The sequence below is a fragment of the Onychomys torridus genome, chromosome 8, assembly GCF_903995425.1.
Source record: "Onychomys torridus chromosome 8, mOncTor1.1, whole genome shotgun sequence".
Lineage (NCBI taxonomy): Eukaryota > Metazoa > Chordata > Mammalia > Rodentia > Cricetidae > Onychomys > Onychomys torridus.
In genome coordinates this window covers 103,008,085-103,031,315 of record NC_050450.1, presented here as the reverse complement: position 1 = coordinate 103,031,315, position 23,231 = coordinate 103,008,085, and the positions used below count along the sequence as shown (strand labels likewise).

At 51.3% G+C, this 23,231-nt stretch overlaps 1 protein-coding gene across 2 annotated transcripts in view; it reads right to left on the bottom strand.

Moving 5' to 3' along the window:
• Tmem104 (transmembrane protein 104) overlaps window positions 1–23,231 on the bottom strand; it is a 58,700-nt gene that overhangs the window by 35,366 nt on the left and 103 nt on the right. Inside the window, exons 2-8 of one of the 2 annotated variants that reach the window (XM_036197424.1) lie at window positions 22,571–22,697; window positions 15,146–15,267; window positions 10,724–10,805; window positions 10,254–10,350; window positions 9,228–9,308; window positions 6,026–6,125; window positions 5,531–5,639 (exon numbers count right to left, since the gene is read on the bottom strand). In XM_036197424.1, the coding sequence (XP_036053317.1) occupies window positions 5,531–5,639; window positions 6,026–6,125; window positions 9,228–9,308; window positions 10,254–10,350; window positions 10,724–10,805; window positions 15,146–15,267; window positions 22,571–22,615 (636 nt within the window). In that variant the 5' untranslated portion in view covers window positions 22,616–22,697. The remainder of the gene's footprint in view (window positions 1–5,530; window positions 5,640–6,025; window positions 6,126–9,227; window positions 9,309–10,253; window positions 10,351–10,723; window positions 10,806–15,145; window positions 15,268–22,570; window positions 22,698–23,231) is intronic. The other variant, XM_036197425.1, reaches the window with a different exon arrangement.

The following is a 23,231-nucleotide window of genomic DNA, read 5'->3' as shown; positions in this document are numbered from 1 at the left end:
CATGCTTGCTCTCCTCACACCTGTGGGGCCATCTGGGGTGTGACCAGTGTCCTTTCAGGAGGGAGAGCAGGGCGAGTGACCAGAAAAACAAACCCAAGTGTGCAAGGGCCTCCAGAACTGAAGGAGATAGGGCTCCCTAAGGCATGCTGGGATCGAGGAGAGGAGAAGAGAGGGGGTGGGCGTCCCTCACTGTGCCCATGAAGTCTGTCACCTGGATACCCTCAACCTATGAGCACTGCCCTCCCCACCTCAGGTACCGAGAATCACCTGACTGGCTCTAGCTTGATCCTGGGGTGAGTCCTAACTTGTGTGGCAGAGGAAGGATGCTCCCCAAAAGATACCCCTCACTAGGTTGCCAGATTTTCTGGGCTATTAGTTTCTAAGAGAGATCCTGCATGGATGGCCTCATCAGCGCTCTTAACCAGTCACCCCGAGAACTCCTCCCTGTTCATGTCTCCCCATTTCCATCCACAGTCTGCAGTGCACACAAGGGGGGGCACAGCACCCACCCATTTTCCCTGCTGCTTTGCATGGCCTGAGTGTGTGACAGCCTGGAGGCGAAGCACGGTGGCTTGGAGAGCAGCCGGGTCCTGTGACATTGCTGCTGCTCCCAAGACTTACGCTTCTTGTTAATGTCCCTTTCTCACTGGTCCTGAAGGCCTCTAGGCCACCTCCTGCCCCAGAATGGGTAAGGATGAATATTCAAGCGATGGTTGGTGACCCACTTATTAGCAGATGCTAGACAGCCCCAGGGCACAACGGCTGATGTTGAAAGTACAAAGCAACTTTGGCAGCGGAAGGGAATGTCCTTGGGAAGAGACTCACTTCCAACCTTACTTGAAGTATTAGGAACAGTCCACTTTGCTCCCTGGAAATGAGAGAGAATGCGGCAATGAGAGAGAGAGAGAGAGAGAGAGAGAGAGAGAGAGAGAGAAGGAGGGAGGGAGGAGGAGGGAGGAGGGAGAGAGAGGAAGGAAGAGAGAGAGAGAGGGAGGAGAGGAGGGAGGGAGGGAGGGAGGGCGGGCACCTCAAAATTGACGGGAGGGTCAGACCAGTGCAGCCCTGTCCCTGGTAGAGGGCATGCTGTGGGGCTGGCAAGCTGGTCCCCCCAAGCTGGGCAGCATAGCCAGGGCTGCCCTGCACACAGAACACGCTGTCCCGACCCTGTAAAAGCACCTGAGGACAGCCACTCTCTGTGATGACAGCATGAACTTGATGGTGTGACACACAGAAGCCACTGCTCACATGCCATGCCTATTTCACGTGTGGCAGGTACTCCTGTAATTCCAGCACTGGGGAGGCGGAGGCAGGAAGATGAGGAGTTAAGGCCAGATTCAGTAACATGGTGAGCTCAAAGACAGCGTGGACTGCAAGAGCCCCTAGCTAAAAAACAAAACCATACCCAGAAAGGCAATAATGAACAAGCCTCACCAAGCCATGGTGAGCTGAGCTGACATACAGAGAAGCTCTCAGAGCTTGGCTGTGGGGTCTCGCACCCTCATGAGGAGGACACACTGTCCTTGCCTGAGTGTCCAATATTCTAGAAGAAACATTTGGGTTGAAAAGAGGAACTAACTGCTGTTTTAAATGGCACAGTCAAAGGACAGCGCTATAGCACAGGGCGATCAGAAAGAGTGGGCGGGGTTCTTGAGAAGGCTCAGGAGGAACCCCCTAATGTAACCTGGCAGGGTGACCTGCTCCTCTAGAGAGAAGCTGGCAAGCAACGCTGCTCTGAGCTCCTACCTCTTCTTTGAGGGGGTATCTGGAGGGAGGCTGGGGAAGATGCCCTCCACCTACAGAGGGAGGCTGGGTACCTGCCAGTTGTGAATAGGCTGCCTCTCTCCTCCCAGTCAACTGTGTTCCAGGGGTGCATTGCACAATTCCAGCTGAGAGCAAACTGGGGTCACCTTGTCCTGTCCCAAGGCCCCCTGCTCAACGTGGCCAGTTTATGCCTGGGTCTCCAGCAGGCTAGGCTCTGCTCTGCCATCTGCGCTCTGGCTCGGTTGGGCTGGTGCCTGTTGATGCCTGTGACCCTGCAGCATCTGCCCACCTGAAGTGGCAGAAGCTGTCAGCTTCCAGCTCCTGGGGAGCCTTCACTGGCCCGCGATGACCTGTGGGAGGAGGGGCGGAATGCAGGCTGCCAGTGCTGTAGCAACAAGCAACTGCAGACAAGCGCCACAGCAGGCACTGGAGGACAGCGGCCCGAGGTTAGACCTCAGTCACACACAAGCCCATTGCTGCACTGGGACCCTGGCTCCTTGGCACCGTGGCATAGAATCAAAATGGCACGTTTCTCTTTTCTTAGGTGTGTACCATGTACGCATGTGAGGGTGCACCCACTTGTATGTGGTCACGTGGGAACCAGTGACACGCTCCTGTACCAGTCACGTGTCTCTGGTATCAACCTCCACCTTAGTTTTTGAGGCAGGGTCTCTTGCTGAACTTGGAGTTCACCATTTTGGCTAGACCAGCTGGCCATGAACCACTGGGATCCTTCTGCTCCCTCTCCCGCCCTGCACTGGGGTTAGATACGCATGCCTCCAAGACTGGTGTTCACATGGGCACCAGACACCTAAATGTGGCTCCACTTTACCCTCTTCTCAACCTTGCCACTCAATTTTCCTAGTCCCTGCCACATTATGACTCTCCCCCCCCCCCCCCCCCCAGTGCCAGTGCCAGGACATGCACCAGGTCTCGAGTTTTTAGTCAGGGCACCTGACACTTTCCCATTTCGTCTTTCAGAGGAACAGGGAAAGGGGCTCAGGACTCAAAGTCAACTGAAGCAGATCCTGTGAACGCTCATGGGCCTGAATGACAGTCCCCAGGTTGCTGCTATGGCAGCGTGTCAAGACACCTGAGAGTGCACTTGAAGCAGTGGGTGATGCAGGGGACCCTCAGTGCCCCAAGCACCCTGCTCCAAGGCCAACACAGGGATGAAGAAGGAGGAACTGACTCATCACCTGCACTGGGAATCATGGGAAGTAGCTGGGGGCCATCAGGGGAAAGGAGGAGGAATTTTCCATCTCTTAAGGGAAGGGGCTTTGGGAGGCAACTGGTGGCTGCTGGTGGAGAAAGCTCCCTTCTTGACATCATCAGATGCTACCCACAGGCTGGTCTCAGAGGTAGTTAAGATCCCACCTATTCTCATACTCTGTGCGCTTCTCAGGGGCTTTCCTGAGCCGGTTTCCAGAGGACTGTCTGCACATTAAGCCACAATCTAAAAGCCTGTTTCGTTATCCCACAGAACATACTGTTCCAGAATAGCAATGAAGACATGATTATTATGAAGTTCTTTTAAAGCCACAGGCGGGAGGGCCTCATATACCTGACATGATTGATGTGTGGGGTGGGAAGGGGCTTTCAGTCCACTCTCACCTGCTTGCTGCCCTGCTAACATTTTGGGTGGACCCTGACGAGCCTCAAAATCAGACCAGCTGGTGGTGAAAGGCATGAGGCTAGAGCCTTGGGAAGGGATGGACCACTTGATCCTGAATGAGGAGAGGCCAGGTTAGAGGATGTCAGCCCTACGTCTGAGATCCAAAGAGGTTACTTGCTAGGGTCTAGTTCCCCTTAGTTGGGAAGGAAAGATGTCCTGATTGTCTGCTACGAGACTCAGGCCCGCAGAAAGATGCCAGCATCCTTGCTATCTCCCTTCTAGCTTCTTGGGGGAGGGTATGCAGACAGATAAAGCCCTAGCACCTGTGTCAGGTGGCTGTGTCCCTTTCCTGGGGGGAAAGCTGAAAAGGAACCTCCAAGATGATGCCCAGACCGTCAGCCCTCTGAACTGGGTGGAAGGATGCAGGTGAGGCGAAGGTTCTGGGCAGACTGAGCTCAGGCATGGACAGTGTGTACTACCCAGAGAGAAGGCTCCCAGGGGGCCCTAGTCTTCCCCTTCCTACTCTGAAGGCTCGGGCTCCTCAGGCGGGAGCGCTCACAGGCACCAGGACAATTAGCTCCGTGAGTTATAAGTGCAATATCTGGGAGATGAAGGTAGTAATTAATGCCCGTCTGCCTTCCTGAGGGGTTCCTTCTGTTCTGTCAGTTATTGAGACTCGGGGAGGGAGGCTTCCATCATGTGGAAGGTTTACAGAAAAGACTGCAGGAACAATTTAACACAGCAATAACAATGCTTCTGAATAATTCACCAAGCAAATGGCAGCATCCAATACTCCTTGTGCTTAGTATCCACTGTGCTGCAGGGTATGGAGTACACCAGGCAGAGCCTGCAGACTGTGGTAGCCTCCCCTGGTAGGGACCCACCAGAGCGGCTCAGTGGCTGTCACTCCTCCATGGAGCACCCAGACACCGTCCTCATTCTCCTCCTGCTCCCTACACCTGGGGAGGAACTGACTCAGAGGGGCCTCAGTCACGGCATACTGAAATGCTAAGAGGCTAACAAAGAGATGCTATGAGACTCCGGCCCACGGGAAGTGCCTCTTTCCTGCCTCGGTACCTGGCTGGCTGCTAGGTTCCTGTGCCCACTCCAGGGCCAGGTGATGTAACATGCTATCAAATACCTGCTGTACTTTCAACGGGAGGTCAAGGATGAAACTCTGCTAGCACACAAAGTCCTAGGGAGGGCTTCCTGCTCCAGTGAGGACACAGACCATGGAGTGCCAGCTACAGAAACAGACAGGGCACAGCTCCTGAACCCTAGCCTGCAGGGTCCTTCAGGAGCTTACTTGGCCAGAAAGATGAAACCCACTCAGTAGTCCCTGGAATTAGTAAGTCCAGACCCCAGCAGCACAGCTGACAGGGTCCACGGAGCCCTGAGCTGGGACAGGGATGACCCAAGTCAAGAGGCTCCTGGCAGAAAGACCCTGCTCTCTCCCCGCCCCTTCACATCAGTAAAGCCGCCACGACCAGGACTGAGTGGCATCCAGCACACCTGACCACACGCCAGGGCGGAGAAGAACCAAGTGGGGGCAGAAAGGGCCAAGAGATGCCGCCAAAGCTGGAGGGAAACACTCCTGAGCCCGCCTCTGAAGCAGGCAGAGACAAACTGCCTCTAGTGCCTTGTCGTCTTATTATCTGAGGTCTGTCTGGTGTATTAGTCAGCTCCACCCCCATCACGCCACAGCACGAAGCAGTCAAGAGTGAGGCAGGCGATTCATCCTCTTCCCTCATCCATGGGAAGACAGGAAGAAGAAGGCTGGGCTGAGCCCAACCCATCTGGAGAGGCTAGTCTGTGGTCAGGGTCAACTGGAAAATGGACCAGTCTTGTCTATCCTGAAGGTGTGTGCCTAGCTGGCCTGGAGTGAAGCCAAGACCCAGAAAGTCTCTGGAACACAAGACCTTTGCAGGCACCCCTCAAACTGCACAAGCTCGCGGCAATCTGCTGGCTTGGACCTGGAGGCCCACTGCAAGCCACATTTGACTCTGAGGCTAAGACCTCACTTGGGAGTCGGAGTGAGGCAGTGTGCAGGACTCCTCTCTGGAGAAAGGGCTGGGACAGAAGAGAAAAGGGGTTCAAACACTGTCCGCCACTCACGCTGGCCTGGTGTGCCCCAGGTCATGGGAAGACACTCACCAGATAGATCCTGTAGGCATCCACCCGGCGCAGGGGCCCCCAGCATAGGTCAGTGTCGTTGTATTTGGTGTCTGTGTCCACGCCACAGGAGTCATTTCCAGACACACTGCTGAAGAGAGCAATTGGCAAACTTGGGCTCAGCACAGGCCCCTGCTTGGCTAGGAAGAGACCAGGGGCCTGCACTCCCACTTTTCATAAACTATCTCCGAGGACAAGCCACACTTGTACATGCAGCACCACTCAGAGGCCCAGGAATCCAAGCTACCTTCTTGACGGGACAGGAAAGGGGAGAGCGTGATGTAGAAGCACCTTGTGCAGACAGAGGGCACAGCTAGGCCTTCCGTGTGGACAAGGACCTTAGGTGTGCTGTGCCTTTGGCTGTGGGTGTGTTTAGGAGTGTACTGTGGAAGGCCCTCTGCCCTGCTGGTGGAGGAGGCCTGTGGGTCTGCAACCAGTGTGAAAGATGGGGTGGGGTGGGGGGGGGGGGCTACTCACCAGGTCACCTGCATGAGGGAGAAGGGCACAGCTGCAGCGTAGATGGCGAGGTCTCCATACAGGTAAATAATGATGCAGAAATAGAACAGGTTGACCCCCACTGAAAGCAACAAAGCCACAGGTCAGGGATCCAGAGACAGACGCGTCTGCGTCCTCTTCTGACCGCTGAGTCTCTTTACTGCGTCCTCTGCTCTCAGCTCTTCAGGCCCCTCACCTTCTACAAAAGGCGGAAAAAATAACCCCGAATTCCTGTTTCTTATTCTAGCTGGCCACACTGTGAGGCTGGCAGGAGATGCATCAGCTTGGGGCTGGTGCCTGAGATAGCTCGACAAGGCTTGGAGATCAGAGGGAGGAACCAAATCTACACTGGCTGGGTGAGAGATGGTACAGGGCGGGGGAAGGGGGCTTGCCACCACACCTGAGGATCTGCGTCTGATCCCTGAAGTCCACACGGTGGGAGGGAAGAACCAATGTCAGCAGGCTGTCCCATGCCCCACTCACATGCCCGCCCCCCAACAAAATAAATACATACAAACGTAAAAAAGGAAATGGATTTGGGTTCAAAGAGCCAGGCTGATGCCCTGGAGAAGCTAGGCACTGGCGCCGGGGTCGGCACCTAAGGGTCATGGTGCAGACAACCAGCTCCAAGCTTACATTTAGACTAAGTGCTCAAGTTCCGGATGTCACCAGTCTTAAGCGGCTTCTCTGAGGTCAGGAAGAAAAACGAAGTGACAGTTCCCTTCTAACCCTGGTGGCTCAGAACAGCCTACAGGCCCTAGGGGAAAGCCTGAGACACGCCCGTCCTGGGCTATGTGAGGTCACTCTGCTCCTCAGAATCCTGACAAAAATGGCCAGGAAAATACAATTAAAAAAAAAAAAGAAAGAAAAGAAAAGAAAGAACCCATAAAGGCATAGGCCCAGCACCTGCTTTTTTTTTTTTTTTTTTTTTTTTTTTGGGTTTTTTGAGACAGGGTTTCTCTGTGTAGCTTTGCGCCTTTCCTCGAACTCACTCTGTAGTCCAGGCTGGCCTCGAACTCACAGAGATCCGCCTGGCTCTGCCTCCCGAGTGCTGGGATTAAAGGCGTGCGCCACCACTGCCCGGCTAGCACCGCTTTTTAAACATGACCAGCACCTTAGCCTTCCCTGCCATGTCAGAACTGACCCTGACAGGGCTTGCGGCCCTGGGGCTGTCTATCCTCATGACCCCAGGTACAGCCCACTCCAGCCTGCCTTTCCCCTCTGATGCCCATGGTCTCTGTGCAAAGACTTCACCTCCTCTCCACCCTCCACCACCTGCCAACAGCCACGGTATTGGCTGTTTATGAACTGCCAACAGCCCTCCTTGATCAATAAAATTTCATTACTAGACACAAAGTCGGAGGATCAATGAACTTCCTGAGAGGACATTAATGTCTGGGCTGGCATTTCTAATGACGAGAAATGAGCGTTGAACCCTGGGGAGCCTTTTGTGGAGGGTGCAGCTCTGCCAAAGGTGATGAGAATAACCTGTTATTGGAGAGAGCAAGGCGGGTGTGGGTCTGCAGCCCAATCCTCACAGAGGACATGTGGCAATGTCTGAGGAGTGTTGATGGTCACATCCAAGAGTGATACTGGAACTAGAGGCCAGAAAAACTGCCTCATCATCCTATAATGCTCAGGTCAGGACAGACTGACATGACAAAGGGTCACCAGCCCAATGTCACCAGTGCCAAGTCTGAGAAGTCCTGCAGGAGGCACTGGGGAGGCTCTTCAATAGCTAGGCTGCTCCCACACAAATGAGCTACTTTAATGAGACATGGGCAAACAAGACAGAACAGACCACTAGTCTATAGAAACCTTAAAGAATCAGGCCAGGAGCATGGGGACCTGAGTTCAGATCTCCAGTACCCCAGAAATAAGCCAGACATGCTCTTGTAATCCTAGCGCTGGGGACATGGAGGCAGGAGGGTTGTTAAACCTATTAGCCAGTCAGCCTAGAAGATCAGGTGAGCTCCAGGTTCCCAGGTTCAGTGCGAGACCCTGCCTAAAATCTAAGAAGGCAAGAGAGGACAGAGACAACTGATGTCAACCTCTGGCCTCTCCACACATGCACCTGTGTGCACGCACACTCAGATACACATGTGCGCACATGGATATGTACACACACAAATAACAAGGGAAATTGGGACAGGCACAGAATGTACTGATGAACACGGCGGTTTAGAGCGCATGCTCTCCCACTGATGTGCACTTGCTTTTCAACCTTGTATTTGGAGAAGACCTAAGTGGCTGCCCGGGGTGATGCTCATGCACTTTCCCTTCATGGGTGGTGAGTGACAGAAACTGAACAAAGGAAGGGCAGAAAATCGGGCCTGAACACAGCCAAGCTGGCTCCGATGATCTGTGGAAATCCTCTACAGCCCGCACCCACAGTCGCCTTTCCTGGACCAGTCACAATCTGCACCTTTGATGGCGAGCTGAGTGCCTGGTGCCTGATCCCAAGTCAAGAGGATTCCTGTTTCTGCAGTCCTCCCCTCTCTCCACAGCCACACACAAGACACACAGAAAGAACTGGCAGAGATGTCTCATTTGGCACATGAGGAGGCTTTGACAAAGGGACAAACAGTCTTCTACACTAGCTTAGAGGCTGTGCTCCACGGTCAAGGAAGCAGGGACAGGATAGGTTTGGGCACTAAAAATTAAACTCTGAAAACAGCCCATTTTCCTAAATAAATAAATAAGATTTACCACAGAGGCAGAAAAGGTTATCACTGGCAGATTCTGGAGCCAGGTGGACACCTGCAGGCTGTAGCAAATGCCAGCCAGGAACAGGCGGAGCCCGGAAGGAGCATGTTGATTGCCTCAGCTCTCCAGTGCTGGTTCGCTGGGCAATACCGGTGTGGGCTCCTAGCGCCCTCTGCTGGCTGGCAGGGGACAGGTGTGTGTGGTAAAGTCTATGGCTGTGTGCCACTGGCTTCTCTGGAAAGTGACCTAGGACCTGTACTAGTAAGACAGATAACCCTTATTCAGGCCAGTGGACAGCGCGGAACTCCAGGAAGCCCATGGGAAGCAGGTCAGGCCTTGCAGCAAGCTGGCTCCTCTGGTGCTCTGCTCTCCCCCACCTGCCCTATCCTTCAACATGAAACCCCCATTACAAAGAACAGGACTTGAGCAAAGGTTGAAGTTGCCCCTGTCCCACGCACCATCCCAGAATGACTGTTACCTTTATTGAAGAACATGGAAGCCATCTGTCCCATTTCCACCCGGTCTGTGATTTCAAAAAGGTTGGCTGATGAACGTCTCTCTGTAGGGCCAGAACAGAGAGGAACGTGGTTGTTCACCAGAAGAGCCCTGAGGGGCGCTGCTTGAATGCTGGGAATTCTCTAGAACGAGTAAATCTCCAAGCTTCTCCAACTCTTGAAGCTTTCTCCCCCCTCACTACCGGTCCTCACACAGCTAGTTAGGTGCTCTTCTCCTGAGCTATGATCCCACGCACTTGAATCTTCTAAGTTTTAGTCTTCGAATATTTCTCTTTTTAAATTTATTTTATGTGCATTGGTGTGAAGGTATCAGATCCTCTAGAACTGGAGTTACAGACAGTTGTGAGCTGCCATGTGGGTGCTGGGAATTGGACCTGGGTTCTCTGGAAGAGCAGCCAGTGCTCTTAACCACTGAGCCATCTCTCCAGCCCCTTTAATCTTCTAATATTTCTTACTTCAAGCATTTGAAGTCTTTTTATTTATTTAATTATTTGTGTGTGTGGTGCTGGGGATGAAGCCTAGAGCTTGGGGCACAGTAGGGAAGTGTATTACCAACAAGCTGCACCCCCAGCCCCAACTCTAAGGGAAATTCAGGCATGCTCCTATGGGACCAGCAGGGGCCTGCCCATCACTGACCAGCACAGGGATGAGACAGTGACATAAGGGTATGTGGGGTGGGTGTGGGTGTGAGAGGATGAAGCCAGAGACACATGTGGATGCAGGCAGACTGTTTCAGTAATAGTAGAAGGGTGGGAAACTGAGGCACAGAGCTCAGATAATTGCCAAGTTATACACAGGAGGCAGAGCCAGCAGAGGCCATACCTATGTTCAGCATCCCCAGGCCTATGTTCTGATACTGTACTCCACAGGCCTAAACTGACACTTCAGAGGCTGTCTGTAGGGAAACTCCCCAGGAACCTCTCTACAGGGACAGGGAGCTCTGCTGACCAGGGGGAGGTGCAGAGCTTGCCCAGCAACCCAAGACTTACGCACAGACAGGATGGGCCGTTTCTCCGCCCGCTCATAGTTGTCTTGGGTGAGGATGTCACTGTCTGAGGCCGTGGAGGAGTCTTCATCTTCCTCTTCCTGGGAGACAGTTGAATGGAGAGGAGGAGGAGGAGCAGGAGGAGATAAGGAGAGAGATGACTGCACAGTGGCCCTTCCCTGGCTCATTCTCCCCAGAAGGAGTCCCTTGGAGACCCCTGTCACATCAGAAGGTGGAGACTGTAGAGCTCCTGGGACAAAGGTTCAGAATGACCGAGCGAACTCCAGATGGCTGTGTTGGGGACTGAGGTTGCAGTGCTAAGACATCAGCCACTGTGTGTCCCCCTTGGGCTTCATGTGGCTACTTAGCTGTGGCCCTGGAACGTGAGCCAGGGTTGCTGGAAAGAAGCCTGCCGAGACTGCCTTGGGCACACAACTTAGAGGCAACACCTGAGGACGAGGACAATGCACACACCTTGTGAGTCTCCATCCTCTTCCAGCGGAGCTGGGCATTGGCTGCAGCCATGGCCTCCATCACAAAGGTGGTTGTCACAAAGCTGAGGGGAAGCCACATGTTAATGGTACGGAGAAGGTTGCAGGAAATACAATCTGATCCAAGCAGCAAAACCCACAGCATTTTCTCCTCTGAGAGCTGTTCCCTACAGTATTCTGGGATGGTACTCCCTGGCCCAAAACCATGGTTTTGGGCCAGTGAGATGGCTCAGTGGGAAAAGGTGCTTGCTGCCAAGCTTGACAATCTGAGTTGATCTTGGGGACTCATCTGATGGAAGAAGAAAACCCATTCCTACAGGAACATGCACACATATACACACACTAAATAGACTTTAAAAGAATAAATTAAAGTGTCATTGTGCACACCAAACGATTCGTTTTTCCTTAAAGTCCACCACCGACATCAGACTATCTCCTGTGCAGAGACAGGGTGTGGGAGGCGCAGATGGGAGGGTGTGCTGGCCGGTCTCACGTCAACTCAGCACAAGTTAGAGTGAATGAAAGGAGGGAACCGCAACGAGAAAATGCCTCTGTACGATCTGCCATCGTGCATTTTCTTTCTTTTTTAAAATAATTTATTTTTATTTTATGTGTGTTGGTGTTCCTACATGTATGTCTGTGTGAGGGTGTCAGATCCCCTGAAACTGGAGTTATAGACAGTTGTGAGCTGCCACGTGGGTGCCGGGAATTGAACCCGGGTCCTCTGGAAGAGCAAACAGTGCTCTTAACCTCTGAACCATCTCTCCAGCCCCCTGTAGGACATTTTCTTAATTAGTGATTGATTGGGGAGGACCCAGCCCATTGAGGGTGGTGCCATCCTTGGGCTGGTTCTATAAGAAAGCAGGATGAGCAAGCCATGGGGGAACAAACCAATAAGCAACACCCTCCATGGCCTCTGTATCAGCTCCTGCCTCCAGGTTCCTGCCCTGCTTGAGTTCCTGTCCTGACTTCCTTCAGTGATGAACTGTGATGTGGAAGTGTAAGCCACAGCTTCCCCAACTTGCTTTGATCACAGTGTTTCATTGCAGCAATAGGAACCCCAACTAAGACAGAGGGTGACTCCTTAAGCTGGGGAGGGATGACAGGCGGGTGATGCAGCCCTGCTACCCAGAAAGGTCTGCTGGGGCCGACATTAAGTGGTGCTCTGAGGTGGCAGGCTGACTCACAAGGAGGCCTCTAGAGCGTCTGGAAGGACAGCATGCAACTTTCACTTCTTGCCAGAACACAGCCAGGGGCCAGCTTTTACACTAATTCACATCAATGTGAGGTCCAGGGGAATGGAGGTCTGCAGATGCACCTCAGCTCTGGAATCCACCCTCTTCCTCTGGCAGTGTTTTTATTTCCTAAATAATTTGGCTCATTTTAAAACAAGCTCGTATTCCGGTTTCTCTAAAGGGAGACTGGGAAAGGGTGTCAGACACTTGCCCACAGCCTATAGGGCAGCCAGAATGCACTATGCTCCCAGTCACAGAGGACACAGGGTGCTGCCCTCAGCTGCTGCAACCCTGAGCACAAATCTACTTGGGCCAACATCTGTCTCCCTGTTTTTGAGGCCAGCACAGCTGTGTTCACACACCCTCCAGTACTGATATCAGCTAGCAGTAAATGCTCAGCCCTGCAATTAGGTGGGAAAGGACCTGCTGAGCTGCTCAGAGTTGAGTCCATATCCCTCCACCAGAGGGTAAGGGACGGGAGGTGGGCAGCCAAGCCTGAAGAAGCCCCAGAAAGGTTTCTCATTATCTTGCCTAACTGAATCTTCTAAGGACTCAGCATTTCCATGTCTTATTGGAAGCAAAACTTAAACCAATCTTAATTAAGACACAAGAAAGCTTCTTATGGTTGCACAAAGCCAACTCATTGATCACATTCAAACATAAATGGGCTTAGCAGAGAGGGGGGCATGGTGGCCCCTACCTGGAGGGCTTCCAACAATCATTTCCCAGTCAGATGGCTGCCTGTGCTGAAGGGCCTTTAAAGGGGACACAATGACATAAGGACAAGGACCCTGAGAGCATGAAGTACATAATGAGCCAACAGCACTCTGAGGTTCACCCCAAGGTTCCCCAAAATAAGTGTACAAAGAAACCCAGAACCTTGGGTGTGATCCCCTCCCAAGAACCTCTTCTGGGTGTGTTTACTTCAGCCTTTGCCTGTTTCTTTCTTTCTAGGGTGCCCTTCCCCTCAAACCTTTGATGTGGTGCAGCCCTCTCCACACCCCACACGCTCCACACCCCACACCCCGGGCCCTGCTCACCTCCCCACTTCCCCAGCCCTCTCTTCAGCTATGCTTTATCCTTTTCTCTTTATCAACTTGCAACTTGCTCTACAATTTATGGATGGCCTTCCCTACTCCGCCCTCACCCTGATGTGGTCAAGTCTACAAGGGCACAGAGATCTTTGCTTTATTGAGTGAAAAGTCCCAAACACCGAGGATGGTGCAGAAGTGCTGTCTCTAAGGGGAGGTAAAGTTTCCCACCCACTTTCTTTGTGGGAGGGGTATCTACTCTGTAGCTGAGGATGACCTCCTCCTGACTGTCCTGCAGCTGTCCCCTAGCCCCTCCCCCACAAGTGCTGGGATTACAGGTGTGCACCACCCCACCTGGCTTCCTTCTGTTTTTAAGATTTTATTTTTTTTATGTTTTTTGCCTGCATGTATGTATGTGCACCATAAAAATGCACTGCCCATGGAGGTGAGGGCATCGGACCCCCAAACTGGAATTGTAGGTGGTTGTTAGCCACTGTGCAGATGCTGGGAACCAAACCCAGGTCCTCAGCAAGAGGGACAAGTGCCCTAAACTGCTGAGCCATCTCTCCAGCCCCTCTCCCAGGTCTTTAACACGGATTCCTACCTAGTGGAGGGGAGGGCTTGTCTCTGAAGTCCCACCGTGACCGGACTTCTGAGTGACACAGATCTCTGGGAGGAGGCTCTGTCTGTTCTGAGGACCAGCTGCTGGCCCCTTCAACATCTGGCTGACAGAGCAAGTGTTCCTGAAGGCCTGGGTAGGTGGGGTGGACACAAAGCAGGTCCTTAAAAAACTGACTGCCCCGGGTTGGGGATTTAACTCAGTGGTAGAGTGCTTGCCTCGTAAGCACAAGGCCCTGGGTTCGGTCCCCAGTTTAAAAACAAAACAAAACAAAACAAAACAAAAAACTGACTGCCCCTGTATGAGTGTATGTGTACATGTGTGTATGAGCATGCATATTACATGCATGTGTATATATATGTATGTACGTATACATGTGTATATGTGTGCCTGGGTGCTTTTCATTTACTTGGTGAATTATTTTAAGCAAATCCTAAATTGCAAACTGATTCTCCAGTGGCCTTCATGTCTGCTAGACTCCTCTTCGGTGGCTAGGTGCTGTTTTCTCAGAGAACAAAGACTGATGGTCAAAGAGAAAGTCAGCCGGGCCGTGGTGGCGCACGCCTGTAATCCCAGCACTCGGGAGGCAGAGCCAGGCGGATCTCTGTGAGTTTGAGGCCAGCCTGGGCTACTAAGTGAGTTCCAGGAAAAAGGTGCAAAGCTACACAGAGAAACCCTGTCTTGAAAAACCAAAAATAAATAAATAAAAAAATAAAAATAAAAATAAAATGAAATGAAATAAAAGAGAGATAAAATTCAGAACAGGGAAGCTGAGTCTGCCAGGACTAGCTGAGCAGTACCTTATGAGATAGCCCAACGCCTTGCTGGTGTCCTGGCTTAACTGTTCTCTTAGCAGGAAGCCCTGGTGACCCTTGGAGCCATTTTCTTGGCTCTGAGCTATAGTAGAAAATTATTGTAAGGTGTGTTACTTTTGTTTATGCTGCATTTGTTTAACTCTGTGAAGCTGTGTTACTGTGCCTGTGTAAAACACCTGATGGTCTTATGAAGAGCTGAATGGCCAATAGCAAGGCAAGAGAAAGGATAGGCAGGGCTGGCAGGCAGAGAGACCATATAGAAAAAAATAATAATAATAAGAGAGAGCTAGGAGCCAGAAGGAAGAGGACTCCAGCCACCCAGCTACACTGCAAGCCACAGAGTTAGATTTATAGAAGAGAACAGGAAAAGCCCAGAGGCAAAAGGTAGATGATTTAAGTTAAGGAAAGCTGGCTAGAAACTAAGCCAAGCTAAGGCCAGGCATTCATAATTAAGAATAAGCCTCTGTGTGTGATTTACTTGGGAGCTGGGTGGCAGGCCCCCCAAAAGAGACAAAAACAACCAACAACACTGAGCCAACTCGCTTAGGGCCCACTTCCCTACACACACACAGGAAACACCAATCTTTACCCCTCAAGAGCTCTCAGGGTAATTAGGAGACATTCAGGCTCCTGGGTATACTTCCTCCAGTTCTGTCCCCAGCCCAAAGACGTGGCAGCCCCCACCCCCATCCCCAAAGCTCTTACCTCATGAAGCCCAGGAATACCAGCAGGATGAGGCTGACGAGCCACCCAGCAGTGGCAAAGGCCTTGGGCATGGTGAGTGCGCCCGTGCCCACAATGAGGTTAAACATGTACACCAGCCCGACCTGGAATCAACAGGAGCGACATTCAGCCAGGGGATTAATTAACGTAAGGACAGCTCTGGGTGACATCACAACTGTGGAGGCCTTCCTAGGTCTTCACCAGGGAGACGGGAGGGACAGCACCTGAGTCCTGAGGAGCCAGGCTCTGTAGCCGGGCATTGGAGGCCAAGCATTGGCATGGACACCCAGAGACTGGCAGCTCTGAGACCTCCATTCTTGTCCATGTAAGTCTGTTTCCAACATCCAAAGCCAGCTATGCTCTGCTCAACCTGGCTGGGGTTTCCTGAAGACAGAGTGCCCCAGGTAGGCCACTGGCCCAAGGCTGAACAAGACCACTGACCTCTAGAAAACCTCCTGGAGACGGCTGATCCCTGGACTCCCTCCTCTGTACCAATCCTTGCCCTGCCCACTGGGCGGCAACATCCACACACCCCTGGACTACATCGTTCTCCCTACACCAACTTGGATTGTGCTGCTTGGTTTGAGACAAAGCCTTGTGATGCAGTCCTGGCTGGCCTTAAACTCAGGACAGTCTTTCTGTCTCAGCCTTTCAAGTCTTGGTATTACAGTCATGCATTACTACAGCTGACTACCAAATTCAGGATTTAAAATGGTGACAGCGAAACCTGGAACAGGGCCAGAGAGGGCGCAGAGGGTAAAGGTGCTTGCTGCCAAGTCTGACAACCCGAGTTCGATCCCCAGGACCCACATGGTGGAAGGTGAGAACTGACTCCTGCAAGCTGTCCTCTAACTGCTGTCCATGTGAGTGTGTGCATACGCACACACATACATATACTACATAAATAAATGAAAATGTAAAAAACCTGACACACAATTCACATGCTATAAAATTTAACTCAAAGCCGGGCGGTGGTGGCACACACCTTTAATCCCAGCACTCGGGAGGCAGAGGCAGGCGGATCTCTGTGAGTTTGAGGCCAGCCTGGTCTCCAAAGCGAGTTCCAGGAAAGGTGCAAAAGCTACACAGAGAAACCCTGTCTCAAAAAACCAAAAAAAAAAAAAAAAAAAAAACCCAAAAAAACCAAAAAAACAACTCAAAAGACATCACCAGACCCTGTTCAGGTTATCTTGGGCATGAACTTCCGAATTCCAAGTCTGACTTTTTACAAGGGACTGTGACTGTCTATAGCAAACACATGTTTACCTTGGCTGGGGTCAGTTTCATCTCTGGCACTTTGAAGCTGATGTGTACCTGGCTAGAATAAATTAGCTAGCTCAGGTCTGATCATCCCCTCATTACTGAGCCTCCAGCGGGCCTGGTCCTGTGCTTGGAGATGGGGACTCAATGGCACTAGACAGACGCACCCCTTCACCTGATAAAGCTATAGACTACAAAGGGAGAGACGGTGGGGACGGAGACAGGGACTACTGTGTGAGGGAAATGGAATGAAGAGGAGAAGCGTAGCTTTGTTACAGGAGATGAGGTAAAGTACTTTAAGTAAGTGGTACTCAGCTGGCTCTGGTGGCCCCACTCCTGTCATCCAGCATTTGGGAGTCTACGAGAGGAGGGACACAGGTCTGGCCAACCTAGGTTTCACAGTGAGCTACTGAAAAAAAGAAAGAAAAAAAGAAGAAAGAAAAAAGAAATCCCCGAGGTGATGAGATGGCTCAGCAGGTATGGAGAAGCCTGACCGCCTCAGTTTGATCCCCTGTGCGTGTGAAGGTGGAGTTGTCTTCTGACCTCCACACATGGGCTGTATCACATGCACATCACCGGCTCTGTGCCTCCCTCCTTCAGGAGGAGATAAAACAGTACAAAGGGAGAGGTGAATGGAGGGACTCCCAGGTACAAGAGTTTGCAGTGGGAGGTGGAGGTAGGTGTTGAAGGGCCTCGGATGTGAGGTTCAAGGGAGCACTGACAGACGGTTGGGGGTAAGGGCTTTCGAGTATTAATGCCATGGACAGACAGACAACAGCAGGCCGAGGGCTCTGAAGAGAAGAATCAGGGCCCCCATGGCATGAGTGGAGGTGATTTCCCATGTAGCCTGTAGTCAGGCTTTCTGACTGCCATGCTGGGGACAGAGAGAGGGGTGGGGAATGTATGGCCACCCATACTTCCAGTTCTGATCTAACTCATGTCCTTAGGCGAGACTCTGGCACTTAGAAGTCTGTTAGCTAGGGATTCACAATGTCCACATCTGGCGGGGGATGACGACACTGCAGAACTGCAGCCTGAGCAACAGCTGGAATCTAACATCGCAGTCTTACAGGTGTCTGTAGGGCTTTCTGGAAGCCATATAGTGGCTGAGGTAAGTGACCCAAGCCATGGAGGATACAGGAAGTGTCCTTCCTCCTGGAAGTGATGGAGGTGCCACGGTTTGGAGGGTTTTAAGCAGGTGTGATGGGGCAAGACAGTGCAGGGGCTCCTCCATCTTGTGTACTTGCTGAGGCTGTTTCCAGGTTGAAATAGAATCTCATCTCCTTGATGGAGAATCCATGGAAAACTACCCAACTCTGTTCTAGGAACCAAAGGTCAGGATGTCCCAACTAACTTATCTTAGCCTTTGTTAACACTGCTTGCTTATGCGGAACCTCCTGCAGATAACCGCTTATCTTGGGATCTGTTAAAACTGCTTACACCATGAACCCCCCACCCCCAGCTGAGTGAGATGTCTAGATGAGGTCTCTGCCCTTAAAAATCCCATGCTCTGGACATGGGCCACACTTACAGTCTTCCCACCCCCACCCCCACCCCCAAGCCAGCTGGAATAAAAACTTTCAACTGGCTTTATACTGTGTCTGAGTGGTCATCTCTGGTGTACAGACCCCAGCCGACCCCTAACATCTGGATTCTGCAGTCTCGCTCACCACCTACCACTGTTCCAAGAAGCACTAAGCAGCGGTAAGAACTTTATGAAAACAGTCTGGGTGAGGAGAAGGCAAGGGCTTTAAGAGAGTGACACTGCTTAGGCGAAAACTTCATGGGAGAATTAAGAAGTTGAAGACGCATTTGTAGAAGCACTCGGGAGGCAGGGGCAGGTGGATCTCTGAGTTTGAGGCCAGCCTGGGCTACAGAGTGAGTTCCAGGACAGCCAGGGCTACACAGAGAAACCCTATTTTGAAAAAACAAACAAAGAAAGAAAGAAGTATTTGTAGGGTTGGAGAGATGGCTCAGTGGTTAAGAGCACTGGCTGCTCTTCCAGAGGACATGGGTTCGATTCCCAGCACCACACTGCAGCTCACAACCATAAATTCAGTTTTGGGGGAATCTAATACCTTTATCTGGCTTCTGTAGGAACCATAATCATATGATGCACATATATATATTCAGGGAAAACACAAAATTTTTAATTAAAAAAATAAACTAAGGAACAGAAGTTGTCTTGCTTTGTTGCTATTTTTAGGTCCAGAGTAAACACTGTGTGTCCATTGGGAGCTCAGAGAGCCACACAGGGCAAGGCAGGATTTCTTTGCCATCTGCGGGCCTCAGCACTCTGGTAACATATTAAATCCTCTTTATTGCTGGGTGGTGGTGGCACATGCCTTTAATCCCAGCACTCGGGAAACAGAGGCAGGCAGATCTCTGATCGAGGCCAGCCTGGTCTACAGAGTGAGTTCCAGTACAGCCAAGGTTACACAGAGAACTCTGTTTCGAGAAAAAAAAAAAAAAGTATCCTCTGTACTTTTGGAGAAAGGTACTCAGTGAACACTGGTCATAAGGAACAGGCAAAACGAAACCATTCTCAACTCAGCCACAGGCCAGATCAAGAGGAACTGTGGAAAGGGAAAAAGGGGTCACATGACAGTGGGGGAGGAGACCTCCTTGGAAGGGTGGCAGAGAGTGGAGGAGTAAGCTCCTGCTGTGTTCTCTTTGGATAAACTTACACATGCAGGCTCACCGGGCTCCTCTGGCTGAACGAGGCACAGCCCCAGCAGCCCCATACTCTAGTATAGTGGCCTATCTCCATCTAGAAGACGCTCCCTCAGGAAGAGCCCCTCTGAGGGCCGCCAAAGGGATCAGAAGGCAGCCATGCTGTGTGAGCCTGACCAGGATTTAGGACTACAGGGCCGGGGAGGTGGCTCAGTCAGAAAAGTGCTTGCCACACAAACACGAGTTTAATCCTGAGCACACACATGGAAACCCGGGGTGCAGCTGGGCGTGGAGGAAGGGGCAAATGGATCTCTCTGAGTTTGAGACCAGCCTGGTCTAAATAGTGAGTTCCAGGCTAGCCACTGCATAAGACTCCGTCTCAAAATAACATACATTCAAACTTAGGGATGGGAGCATGCACTTATCCCAGTACTAGGGAGAGGAGGACCCTTGGGGCTTGCTGTCCAGCAAGCCTACCTGAACTGTGAACTCTTGTAGAAGACCAGAGTTTGGTTCCCGGCAACCATGTCTGGCGGCTCACAAGCATCTGTAAGTCACTTCAGGGGAGCTAACACCCCCTTTTTGCCTACATGGACACCTGCACTCGTACACACACACACACACACACACACACACACACACACACACAAGGTTTTAGATAATAAGAATAAGTCACAGAGACAGGGAGGAAGGGCAGAGGGGAGGGGGAGAGGAGGAGGGGAATGGCATCGATGGCAGTGGTGGTGACAGGGGCAGTGGTGGTGTGTGACTGGAGAGATGGCTCAGTGGTTAAGACCACCGGTTGCTCTTCCTGAGGACCCAGGTTTGAGTCCCAGCTCCCACATGGCAGCTCAAAATCATCTGTAGGCCTAGTTCTAGGAGATCTCATGCCCTCTTCTGGCCTCTGTGGGCACCAGGAACATGGTACACAGACACACATGCAAGCAAATACCCAAAAACATAAAGCTTAAAAACAATAGCCAACCAACCAACCATACCCCTGCCTCCCCAGTCAGACTTCTTCTAGGAGGTGGATGAAGAAACTAAGGTAACGTGGAAGAGGCGGGGGAGGGGGGGGATGTAAGAGCCAGGGGCTGTGGGGACTACAGGGAAATAGCATCTTTCAGACACGCCAGGCTAACAGCCCATGAATTCACAGTGACGGCATGCACAAGACCTGGGCACGCTCAAGCCTGACCAAATCCCGGGGGGGAAGGAGGGAGTGCAGTCACGTAACTACTGGTGATGGAAAGTTGTTGAGAGGGGAGACCCAGTAGCCCCTGGCAAGGAACTCACACTCCAGTAGGAGGCCGCAGGTCCCAGAGATATGTTGGTAGCACAAACTGAACTTGATGGTTTTTTTGTTTTGTTTTGTTTTAAAAAGAACACAAAGCTGAGTGGGTAGGAAAGTGGGAGGGATCTGGGAGGAGTTGGGGGAGGAGGTCAATATGCTCAAAACATATTACAAAGTTCTCAAAAAACTAAAAAAAAAAAACAAAAAACAAAAAACCCTCTTATGATCTGGAGAGAAGGCTTGGTGATAAAGAGCACTTGCTACTCTTACAGAGGACCCTAGTTCAATTCACAGCGCCCACATGGTGGCTTACAACCAGATATAGCTCCAGTTGTGTGTGTGTGTGTGTGGGGGGGGGATCTGATGCCCTCTTCTGGCCTTTGTGGGCACTGCATGCATGTGATCGATAGATGCAGCCCAAACATTCAAACACATATAAAATAAATCTTTAAAAGAAAAACGAAGATCCATAGGAAGAAGGTGGCTGCTTTCCTCATAACCCTGACCACCACCTCCTGGTTAACACTACTCATCACCACCATCACCTATCTTTCCCCCACATCTCTCTTCACTACTAGGATAAAAAACAAAACAACGGGCTGGAGAGATGGCTCAGAGGTTAAGAGCACTGACTGTTCTGACAGAGGACCTGGGTTCAATTCCCAGCAACCACATGGTGCCTCACAGCCACCTGTAATGAGATCTGGTGCTCTCTTCTGGCCTGCAGGGACACATGTAGACAGAGCACTGTATACATAATAAATAAATAAATCTTAAAAAAAAAAAAAAAAACCAAAACAACAACAAAAACAATGCAGCACTTGCTTATGGTAACTGCAAAGACCCTGGATAAAATAAAGCACATATAAAATGCAAGGGAAAAAGGGGCTGGGGGGCAGAGCTCCTGAGGCACACAGGCCTCACTGTCCAGGTTCCTGTGGACACATGGTAGCATGTGTGGATGATTACTTGACCAGGAGGAGGCCTAAGAAACAGGGACAGAAACTGTTTCCTTCTGAAACTCAGTCACAGCAAGGACTCATTTCCTTGTCTCTGTTTGCAGCTGTTGTAAGGAAAGGCAGGAACTGGGGCAACTTTTAGGGATAGTGCAGACATCTTACTGCTGACAGAGGAGACTAGCAACTATCACATGACTGTACTGAGCCAGGCACCGCACTTGAGAGAGACCTGCCCTGCTAAACTGCAGAGGTGAAGAGGGAGCCTTTGTGGCTGTGTGAACAGCAGAGCAACTGTTGAATTGGGAAAAATTTTAGAAAGAAGGCTCCGGGGAGAAGAGCCGCTTTTCACGGGGATAGCTGGTAGCAGTGTGTGAGTCAATCCTGGTTAGTCACATGATTACCTCCAGCTACACATCCAGTTAGGCCCTGTGCTGTAATAACCGCAGCCAAGTGGGTATTACACGGAGAAGATAAACTGAGTGTGTGGGGGAGTGAGGGGGCCACACATTCAAGCCAGAGCGAAATCATCACTCTAATTGTCCTAATTGCGCCCTCTACCAAACTGCAATTGGAAGCCTCTGCAGTTCCTCACCCCTTTCAACATCCACGACCATAAAAGTTGCACAATTTAAAATTCAGCTAAAGATGAAAGAGGTCACAGACTGCTGAGGTGGACAGAACTCAAGACAACAGCTGTCAGTGACGGCCCTTCTGAATGGCTGAACTGTGTGCAATCCGTAGAAGCTCTGAGGTCGACATTACAGGAGACTAACAAGCTAGTTATGTTTGGCTTGACACTCTCTGGTAGGCATCTGAAAAGGAAGTGGAACTGGAGAAACAGTTTCAGCAGTTAAGAGCACCTGCTGCTCCTACAGAGGACTTGAGTTCAATTCCAGGCACCCACACTGGGCAGCTTACAACCACCTGTAACTCCAGCTCCAGGGCATCTGGTGCCCTCATCTGGGTTTGGCGGGCACACACATAACCCCACACAGATGCATCATTAAAAATAAAAACTTCTAAAAATAAGAAATAAATGGAAGGAGAATGAGCCTGATATTTACAGTCTGAGTCCAGACATCTGCACCCTGACTTCGGCCACGTGCAGTTTCAGTCTTGTTTTTCACCAGGGTCTACTTAAACCAGTAAACCACCAGTGCAGTCCATGGATAACAGTGGGCTGCTCTAGACAGCAGAACACATTTCCAGAGGAAAACTCACATAAGGAGAATAGAGTTCCCCGGTCTCCGTGATTTCACCTGCCATCTCCAAAGAGCGAGGAAGGGTTGGCCGAAGAGGCTACTTCTGTGCAACCCAGCTGCTGCTGCTGCTGCTGCTGCTGCGGCTCCTAAGTCAAAAGAGTGAGTTGAGGTGGGTTTTCTGATGGACAGAGATGGGAATGGGGGAGACTTTCAGTCTGCCTCTTTCACCTCTAGCCCTTTTATCTCAGACACTTTGGCCTCAGTATCTCTCATGAGACAGCCCTGGTGGGACATAGCTCCCTGGACAATACCTTCTAACTTTACTCCTGCTATGCAAGGCACTTCTTTGTGCCTGGATGCTGCTTACACTCCAAGTGACTGAGGGGCCTTCGAAGCCACTAAGCCTCACTCACCATCAAAGCCCCCTTTAACCTAAGGTGCTTATGTCCATTCCATTCCAGTCTATGTGAGCTCACTACAGGACAGCCCGCACAACTGTCTCCCTATTCCCACACGGGTCGCCCCTCCAACCTAACTCCTTTCCCCAAAGCTTCTTTTAAATGGGGCCTCCCGCTCCCTCACCTGTCTTCTGCCCTGCCTTAGGGGTTCCCCACCCTGAGCCTCTCCCTCTCCTCCCCTCCTGGTGAGACTCCAAAATTCACACCTATGTCCACGGCATC